Genomic DNA, 10,562 nt, shown 5'->3' with positions numbered 1-10,562 from the left:
CATCATCGCAAAAACGATGTCACTTGCAATAAATAAACATTACAATGTACTTAGTACTGCATTTCTGTTGCTTTTAGTACACTTCCAATACGACAAATTTCTTCTTGAATTCATAAAGGAAAGGAAATCTTTTCCAACATTCTTTAATTGAACAAATTGAACACTTGAATATAAAGTCAGCACTAAAAAGGAATGACAGTTACATTTTGAAGTACAGATTTCTACCAATATTTTCTTTCAAGTAACACAAAAAAATCTCGGCGTATTTATCGAGATATGTCGCAGCCTTTCGCAATGTGTATATTGCGCCAGTTGATATTGCGATAACGATAAAAAAACAAAAAACTAGATATTGTTCAGCCGCACAGCCTATCACTCTGCCTGGTGATTCATAAGCGGTCATGCCTATAGTACACATCATTGTATTTTATATGGTTGTGTTGGGTGGTCTTCTCTCCAAGAGAGACGTGATACTCACTGGTATTTCTTCATAGGGCTGCACAATATTACCTATAATAAAATTCACAATTAATTGCACTTTTTAACTCGATACAATACCACGGGTACAATACGTCGATAACGGCTACAGAATTTCAATGTTGATTTTCGATTAATCGTCCAGCCCCATCTTTTTATCTGCAAGGCTTTTGGAAAACTACCAGACTAACTTTCAGAACGTCCCAGAACGCTCGCTTTGAACTCGGAAAAACTGCTTCAAACTTGACTCTCGACTCCGTATCAGTGTCTGTCCTAACCGGCAGGGACAGATGCCGCCCACCAAGAGCCTGGTCTGTCCCAGTTTCTGCCTAAAGGAAATTTTTCCTCACTACTGTTGCACCAAATGCTTGTTTGTGGGAAATTGTTGGGTCTTTGTGTGTGTTGAGATAACTCTTGTTATGATTTGATTCTATAAATAAAATTGAAATTAATTGACTCCTGGAACAGAACGACACTCCCATGGGCCTTTTGGACAACTTAGAAAATCGGATTTTAAACCTAGAGACTTCTACATGTAATTGCTTTAAATAATAGTACTATCTTCTGCATACTTAGTATATATAATTATTGTCATTTTTCCAATTCAGAAAGTTTTGAATTGTCTTACTTTGTTTTCTCATGTTTTGTACTTGTCTGTGTTTTGACTTGTCATTGAAACTGGTCGCCCCTCAATGATCTCTCAAGGATAAATAAAGGTCAAATGACAAAAATAAACAATTATTGATTCATTCTTGTTACATAAACTTAAGTACAGTCGAAGGGAAAAAATGTTATTCATATACTGATTCATGTGCTAAAAGTTGATCATTTATTGTAATGGTCCCTGTAGTTAATGTTTTTAGGTCGGTGTGTTATGAGTGACAATGTATGCTTTTTGAGTGAGAAGAGTTGCAAGTGTTTTGGTCCAAGCTTATTTTGAGAAATGTATCTAGAAAGAACATTAAAACGTGACTTAATAATCCTTTAATATCATACAACACTCACAGGGCAACAGTTCATCTTGTTTTTGTCTTTATTCAAATGTTTTTTATTTGTATCCTACAGTAGGCCTATGCAAAGCGTCTATTTAAATCTGATGTATTGTTCCTATTATTATAGGTCTGCCTTACTAGTACTTTACATATAATGCAGTGTTTTTGCAATTTTGCAACTTTTGCTTCAGTAAAAGATCTGAACATTTCCTCCACCACTCTACATGTGTAGTATTACACAAGCTTCTGACCATGTTACTCAATCACACTTGAGCCAGTACACATGTTACACAAAGGGCAAACTAAGTCATTATTTATTAAACTCCGGAGATTTGACTCTTGTGTTAAACCATGACAGACCGGAACACGAGGAAGGGATTAGTTTGGGATCCCAGAACACGGATAGTCCGTCTGTGGTCAGAACCAGACTCAGCACTTGAAAAAATTGTTTTCTACCTGCATTCACAGGGAACCTTAGGATGAAAAAAACAAGAGTGGCATAAGTCTTGATCAACAATGTTCACTAGTAGCAGAGCACCTGAATATGATAATCTTTACCCAACCAATATCATTACAATTTTGATTAAATAGCTAGATACAAAATTCCTGGTTTTAGTTTCCGATCTTAAATCACAGTTCATATTTATGGAAAAATAAAAAATAAACAAAAGGTCACTCACTTTCTTCAACAGAAGTTGCATCCTATGGTTATTGACCCTTGAAAATCAGCCTGTGACCTCACCAGCTCGCCTGTGACCTGTGTTTGTGTGTGTGGGGGTTGGGTTTTCAGAGAAAGCGAGAAAGGGGGGGTTGGGAAAAGGGGTTCAAGCCATCTCAGGACAGGGGGAAAGCAACTTCACGTGTGTGTTCTCAGAGAGCTTCAAAACCCAACTTTATTTATCACTCTATTTATTACCCAGCTTACCCGGCATGTGTTCTTTTGTAGTTGGCGGGATGCAACAATGGCTTAGGCCTTTCCCATAAAAATAAGCTTTATTGATGAAGATGTAATTACTGGATAATTACACTAGGCTATAAACTCTGTGTTCCTATTCTGCACTTTGGGCGGTTTCATAATCATCACAATAAAAGATATTGCTTACTTCATGTGTAGATTTGAATTTACGATGTCCTAGACACATTTATTCTTAAAACAATAGGCTATTAAAATCAAAGGGGTATGCTAGGCCTACTTGTAGAAAAACTCACTAAATAAATTAAAAAGTATGAGCTTGATTGACATTATCTGACGTATTGCACTCCCAACCAAATATGGACACAAAATCAATTTGCTCCTAAATACAGACAAACGATAGTTATGATTTTATTATAACATGTATTTGTTTTTAGATGTCATTCATGATGAGAATAAGGTTACAAGCAGTTTGTGGGTTTGGATCCATTTTGTGCACAGGAGCCATTTTCTAACCAAGCGAGCTACGAGAGTGCCACGTTGCCTACGGGCGTGTACAGTTTGGCTACAAAGTCTAAATATTCTTCCACACAGAGGAACGAGCCTTGTAAACCTAAATGTAGTCTATCCAAACAGGAGAGCGTGAGATCGGCACACACTGAGTGCACAGAGCGCCAATGTGAACCACAGAGCCAAACTGTAAGCTGTGTGTGTAGGTGGTGGTGGGGCGGCAGGCAGGCCTGTGCACCAGTTACTGCATCCATTTTGAGAAGCCTCCATCCACGTAGAGGGGCGCGTGGTGTTGTAGCCCAGCAACTGCGCCATACTGCCACTTCTTCTGCGCCCCACACAGAGAAACACGATAAAAAAACAGTTGGAACAAAAGCTAACAAGCCTGTTTGGGTGGCGTACACTCCTGCAGTTGTGTCCTAGTGGGTCAGCCTGTTTGGGTGGCGTACACTCCTGCAGATGTGTACTAGTGGGTCTCGCCTGTTGGAAGCCACGGACTCACTGAGCAAAAAAACAACAACCACAACCATTTTATGAGCGTGTCTGAGCTACGGATATCCCGCCCGCATTGCAACAACAACCTGGGCTTTTTCTGTTACACTGTATGGCCGCCATATCCGATACATTGTTTCAGTTAATGGGGCTCTAGTAACAACGTATCAAAGTGAGGAGAGGGTTTCCGCAGGTTCCGGTAGCAGAACCATTGCGGCCCCTGTGGCAGAATGGGGCCCTGGACCTTTTGTTCCCCGCTCGATACAACCCGAGGTTCACCATAGGTCATTTATGTAACATCATGACGACTAACTTCTTTACCAAGCTTTACATTCAGAGGGTGGGAGGAGCAGAGGGGCGGGAGTGCTCGCTATGCTATAGGATTAGCTGGCGGTGCTTGTGAACCGGTTCTCCACCTCGGGCTTCAGATATTCAAGAAACGAGGTGCAGGACGAAGTGAGTGAAGGCAATGGAAACTGCTTTTAGCTTATATGCATCTTTCCCACACGGATTGAAGCCCATTAAGCATATTGTTTTGTGCTGTATAAAAGGCCAGTAGCCTACAACACACAAGCTTCCCCGTGCACAAGTAGCTACAGTACGGAATTAGGGGTCTCGGCTTGTGTGCCCATGCGCGCGCAAATATACACACGCGCGTTCATCTGGTGAATACCCTGGGACGAGAAGGGGATGCCCCCTCCCCTTCCTCCTCCTCTAACATACTCCAAATACACCACGTGGTTTCCTCTTTGCAAACAAAAAATACAGAATTGGCCGGTGAAGGGGCGGCGTCACCCCTCTGCCGCTGAAAGAGGGAAGGCTGGAAAACACGAGAGAGAGAGAGAGAGAGAAACATTTTCTCGAGCTGATCCCGCCATAGTTTTTCCCACTCCGCCACCATACACCCATCACCAAATCCACCCAGTACACCCCACCTCCTCCACTGCGTGATAGTGAGGCTATAGGCTGCTGCTTTATTCGTTTACTGGGGCCGGCTGCAAGTCTTCTCCTGCTCCACTTATTCAACTGGATTTACAGCTAATCTCAACGCTCTCATCTGTTTTTACACTTTTAAAATCTTTTTTAAATTTTTTATTTTTTTTTGCTGCGGATAACTAGCCTATAACTTGTTTCGATTTGTATTCTTTTTAGATCTGCGTTTTCGGTTCGGATAGCATACTCTTGCCCTCTTCTGTGATTTTTAGTGTGGCAAGTGTGGCAATATCTTGTTGCGCTATAAGCAAATTTAGCAGAGAAACTTTTTTTTTTTGCTGGCTTCAATTTGAGTTATTCCGGGCTTTGTTTTTTTCCGGTTTTGGACTTGGAAAAACACTTTCCACCATGCACAAGCTATACATTGGGAATCTAAGCGACAGCGTGACTGCCGAGGACCTAGGAAAAACCTTTGACGACCACAAGATCCCATACTCCGGACAGTTTCTAATGAAAACCGGCTATGCGTTTGTGGATTGTCCGGACGATCAGTGGGCCATAAAGGCTATCGAGACGTTTTCTGGTGAGTTAAGGTGGACTACTGACCGCCAAAGACCCCTTCCACCTTTAGTTTCATTCATTCTAAAAGGGAGCGGTAGAGACCGGTGTGCAGCTACGGCTGCATCTCAGCCTTCGGCGGTGCGCCCCAGTTTCATTCTCCGTCCTCCTCCGGAGCTTGAACATGCCAGATAAAAATAAATGCACATAATTATTGTTTTGATGCTAACCTAATGGTGTGTAGAGCTATACGCCTTGGGGAGCCATTCAACTTTTGCAGGGGGCACGCATAGTAAACGTAGCCCGAAGATATAGGCTACCGTAAAGCCTGAGCCGGTGACGAACGGAAACCACTATTTCACAATATTGCTATTTAACAAATTAAATGATTTATAATCCCGTGCTGATTATGGCTCGTGCGTTTCTGTCTAATGTGTGCATTTGAGTGGCATTTTGATGTCTTGCACGCCTAGTATTGGACTGAGTCCTCTCCTGTGATATAGTATGAAGCCTTGCTGCCTCCCCTCCCCCTTTAAGCCGGCAGTTCACTATGACAAAGATAGTGAAAAAAATCTTACTCTGTGGAGGCTACTTACCAAAACAGGCCCCACACTACCACGAATCCAACATGGTCGATGAGTGGTAGGCTACTATTATTGTTGAAGCCTGATTCGCCCTGTAGCGTCAGTGCTATATAGCATTTTTCCTCATGGTTTCCTACACATATAACGTGAGGAGGGAAGGTCGCCATGTCAGCTCCCTCGGCTTCTTCTACATGAAACCTCGCGAAATACCAAAACTCCCAACACGGCCCTTTCACACAGCATGTGGACTTTAAATCAAAGTCACGGCGCCAGTCAGAGAGAAGAATTAGCTTAAAATTCGTATGGCTGTCATTCTGCATCTCTGAGAGTGTACGTAGCTTATTATGGGACATAAGTGACGTGCCTTCAAAATTCACTTGTTCCATGACCCTTTCGTATCTTGTTTGGGGCCCTTTTAACCCAAGGGCCCTATCCTCAGTTTGTTTTGCTCTCCCATTAGTTCTTTGAAAGCCTGAGGTTTTAAAAAGTTAGCTTTTAGGGGTCCTCCACTTTAGCTATGCACCCCGAATACAGCATGTTCCCCACTTAGGCCTGCAACAGCTAGTAAACAGTTAGCATGTAGCCAGGGTGTGTTTTGAACCTCCGTGTACTTTATTTTTTTTCCCAGGTAAAGTGGAACTTCAAGGGAAACGTATTGAGGTCGAGCACTCCGTCCCCAAGAAGCAAAGGTAGTAAACATTATTGAGCACTATCCCCCCCCCCCCTCCCAATACCCATCTCATGTGTTGCATCACCTTGTCCAAGCCTTTCTCTCATGGAGAGAAACTACAACACTACAACCAGTTCACAGGGGAATTTGCAATGAGTGGGACTATGAAACGTTACCATGTGTCTTATTTTATTTTAAAGCCTGTTGAAGGGCTTGTTCTGCGCAGGAGGAGTTAGTTGTGTTGAGTTCTGTTGGTGTGACTGGAGCCTCAACTTTTTGTCGGCCATTGCTGTGGAACTGAACTGTGACAGCTTTAGCTAGCTGTGTGCCGTGCTGTTTAGGGTAGTTGGTTTTTCCCCTGTTTATTTGAAAATGCTCGTGTTGGTTGAGTGGCAAGTGAAGCTATGGCTATGTAGGCTACATATACTATTCTTTGCAAACTCATAACATAAAGCTATAAGCACGTCACATAGCCTAGGAGACTGCAGGCCCAGTCTTTCACCCAGCTCCATTTTTTTTTAAATACACGATAGGCTATAGGCTACATTTGGTAAGTGTGTGTGTGTGTGTGTGTGTGGGGTGTAGTTGTTTCATGGGAGTGTCTGGCAGCCTTTTAATTGGATCTCTTGAGTTCGGAACTTTAGACCATTAAGTGTGTATAGCCTAAACATTATTCCCTTGCATTTAGTTTTTTTGAGAAAATAATGTCTTCTGTGTGAATATTTGGATAACATTTAGCTCTGGCTGCAAATCACGTTAAAACGGATTAAATCATTAAGACGGATTCACGTGAAAAGTAGTCTGATATGTTATTTATTTAATTGTTTTGGCTTGGTATTATATATGTAGCCACAATGTAAAGGTTGAAGTTTATGTGATTTAACGGAGTCCTCATGCTTAAAAAACTTGAATGAATTGACCATGAATATTCCGTCGAATCTCATTCATTTTTGTAAAAAACAAAATAACAAAGCTTGATTATAATTGTATATTATTATTTTTAAGGGTTTTGTAGCAAGGAATTACATGAAAACAGGACTGTGGTGTAAATATTTGCACATAAAAAGCCTTTCGATTGATCCAACGCATTTTAATGGGGAAAAAATACATGTGGGTAAGAATGTCCTCGGTCTAAAGGACACACGGTGGTCCATTGTAGATCAGCTGCTGTGTGCTAGGAGCAGCAGCCAGACTTGACCCGCTTTAAACAGTATTATGGCATCGCCTTTAGGCCATCATTCAAGCCTGTAACCTTTGGCACAGATACGAGGTTAGCACTTCCCTATGTTCCGCCATTTGGCCAACTTGTGCGTATTTATGATTTAAAAAAGGCCAGCGAATCTATATATATAATCTGTATTCACGCTTTTGCTTAATGTTGCCAAATATTTGAATTTGAGTGGATTTTGTGCGCCAGGAGAGCAAACCACGAAGAATTGTTGCAACATGGCTGTGGCGCATAAAAAGAAATGCCAGCAGTGTGGTGTTTTCGCAGGCCAGTGGGGCTGAAAGCCAGTTTTTGTCAAAGTGCAGAAACGGGTCACTCGCCATGTTTAGGGAAGCAACATGACAGCAAGCTGGTATGTCAAATAATCTCCCAGCGGGTCGCTAAATAAACGTGTTTGTGCCCCACCTTCCATGTGCTAGCTTTATCGAGTCATTAATGATCAAGGTAATTTGTGAGAAGGGGCCACCGTGCGCGAGCCGGGGCTTTGTAAACCACAGCACGTGCTGCGTCCACGTCAGTCAGTCAGCACTGAGGGCAAAATGGCGATGCTGTGAACTGTGCAAACGGCTGTGTCTTCACTGTATGGAGGTCCGGTTCGCCTCAGCGCCCGGCTCGCCCTACTGGACCACAACTTACCTTGCTCCTTTCCCCAAGTGTTTTCACTTGGCTGGCTATACTACCCAATGCAGCAGAAAGATGCATTTTAATTTTTTAGAAATCCCCATTTTTAAAATGGCCGTCCACATAAAGGGCCTACTCATTCAGCGAGATCCAAATTATCCGAACTAGGTCTGAAGGGATCGTGTTTTAAATATTAATGTCAAAAATCTGCTGGGCTACAGCAGGCCTATATACACGGGTGTGTGTGATGTTTGAGTTCTCACGCATATACAAAATAATTTAGTAAATGTGCAGAGTAGCCATTTCCAGTTGCTAAACAACAGTAGCCTAGTGGCGCATTAATTAATAAAACTAACTGTTTTTCTCATGACCTGTGTTTTTAGACAAAATGAGCCTGAGCTAGATGATTAATGGGAACATGAACTAGGCCTGCTTAACATGTTTCATCATTTTATGCCATGAAGTTGCTCTGGTGCAATTTTGCTGACATTTAGTGTGTGTGTGTGTGTGTGGGGGGGGGGGTGTTATTCAGAAGGAACACACCATTTATGTGAGAGGGGTGGGACGGACTTCTGTAACGGGAACTTCGAGGGTTCAATTTCTTCTTCCTATTCTGTTTGTGCGGAACCCCTGAAAGGCTACAGGGGGCGCAGCCCATAGCCCAATAATTGCATAATTTTGCTGAAAATGCAACACAACAAACACTCACAGAATAATTAATTGAATTAAAACAATTAAATTCAAGGAGGTTCTGTATTTGATGGTAATCATAACATTTGAACCAGAACATCAGCATTATTTTAAATTTCCAAACTCTTGTAATATTTCCAGAGTCAGGAGTAAGCGTGTGCATATTCTCTTGGTATGTGTTTGGTTGTAGGCTACTGCTGAGGACATGTTGTGGACATAGATTTTCTACCAGTGTGGTTATTTCATCTTTTACATCAATGTCCGTTATAATCTTTAGCTTGCAGCCTCTTCTAAAAATCAAAATTGGCACTTTTGCTTGAGAAATATGGCAGATCTGGACCCCACACCCCAAAATTGGGTTTGGATGTCCACAATATGTGCAGGGCTCCAGAAATGACTTAATTTGGCTAACAACAGCAAAGTTGTTGTTTTTTGTCCTTGTTTTCACCGGTTGTTGTGTAGATGGACGGATTGTGACATTAAGATAAATCCACTCCATGTTACTTAGAAAGAAATCTGTCCCCTGAATCCTCTTGCTATGTGTACAAGGACAAACTGAGACTCATTTTCATTAACAATGCTCTAAAACATCACACTAAACTTCAAATCTTCTACAAAAGTACATGCTCATTTGAGATAAATGGGATGTTGTCATTAGGGCCGCCTACTGAATTCAATACTTTTTTGGCACCGACCAAATTGGCTCTAAAGTATGGGGTATTGAAAAATACGTCATTCAACATCCAATATTAATACACAAGGAGTAAAGAGTGAGCCAATCAGCACGCAGCATGCATCCACCCAAGATCTAATAATGTTTCTGATTGGCTGTCTAACACGCAGGGAAAACACTACGTAGTAGGAGTGAAAAAATAGAGAAAATGTAAAAATGTGGCTTAATGTGTAATGTAGTCATTTCTTTTTGTTTAAAAAGAATTGGTATCGGAAAAAATATCATTTAGAAACCGGTGTCAATGTTACATTATTGGTGTTGGTACCTGTTTTGAAAATCTTTGAACAATACGTAGTCCTAGTTGTCATATAGGCTGATTTATAACTGCTGTACCTATTTACAGATTCTAAATACATCTATTTGTATTTTGTTGGATTGGAGTTTTATGACTGTTTGTTCACTGGAGGTCTAACTCCAAAACACATGTGTCCTCCCTCTAACAAAATCAATATATTGGCTCATGCATAGACCATGCAACCTAATAAACAGAATATATTTGGGATTTTCTTTCTTATTTAGAAATATGCAGCAATGGGGGCTGTGTGACCCCAAACAATGAGGACGGAAAGCCAATCTCAAGAAAACACAAGTTTGATTATTTTATTGTCACTTAGATGCATGCACTGCACAGCGTAGTGAGAATCAGTGTCCACAGGAGCGGGACGGGGGGCCACAGTACTCTTCACTGAGCCCCCAGTACAGGTTAGGGGAGACGTACAGGAAGAGGTTTGTCTCTACGGCAACCAGAAACCATGTGTTTTCCCAGAATCCACCAATGACATAGCATTTGAAATAGGTAGACTTGGTGTGCAACGCTACGAGCTCGACACCAAATTCACTGCTCTGTGACTTGATTGTTGACCGCGATGGATGGGAGAATATCTTGCACTCTAAACTGTAGGAGACCGTGTGGTGGGCCTCCCCCACCTCATGCATACTGCAGAAAAGAGTCATCTCTCTGTGACAAGGCTCATTGGCATTTCCCCCTCCCGCTCGTTTACCAGCCGTGGTGGAAGAAGTATTCCGATCCTTTACCAAAGTAAAAGCACTATCTCACTGTAGGAATCCTCTGTTACAAGTAAAGGTCCTGCGTTGAAATGCTACCAAAGCAAAAGTATGTAAGTATCCTCAGGAAAATATGCGTAAAGTATTAAAAGTACT

The 10,562-nt window shown here is 41.8% G+C and overlaps 1 protein-coding gene across 2 annotated transcripts in view; it reads left to right on the top strand.

Moving 5' to 3' along the window:
* Nucleotides 1-4,201: 4,201 nt before the first annotated feature.
* igf2bp1 (insulin-like growth factor 2 mRNA binding protein 1) overlaps nt 4,202-10,562 on the top strand; it is a 50,626-nt gene continuing 44,265 nt past the window's right edge. For both annotated transcript variants that reach the window (XM_034895067.1, XM_034895066.1), the window contains exons 1-2: nt 4,202-4,900; nt 6,088-6,148. In XM_034895067.1, the coding sequence (XP_034750958.1) occupies nt 4,726-4,900; nt 6,088-6,148 (236 nt within the window). In that variant the 5' untranslated portion in view covers nt 4,202-4,725. The remainder of the gene's footprint in view (nt 4,901-6,087; nt 6,149-10,562) is intronic.

The sequence above is a fragment of the Etheostoma cragini genome, chromosome 15 (genome assembly GCF_013103735.1).
Source record: "Etheostoma cragini isolate CJK2018 chromosome 15, CSU_Ecrag_1.0, whole genome shotgun sequence".
NCBI classification, from domain to species: domain Eukaryota; kingdom Metazoa; phylum Chordata; class Actinopteri; order Perciformes; family Percidae; genus Etheostoma; species Etheostoma cragini.
The sequence above is the reverse complement of the archived record's forward strand: the minus strand, read 5'-3'. Positions and strand labels throughout refer to the sequence as shown.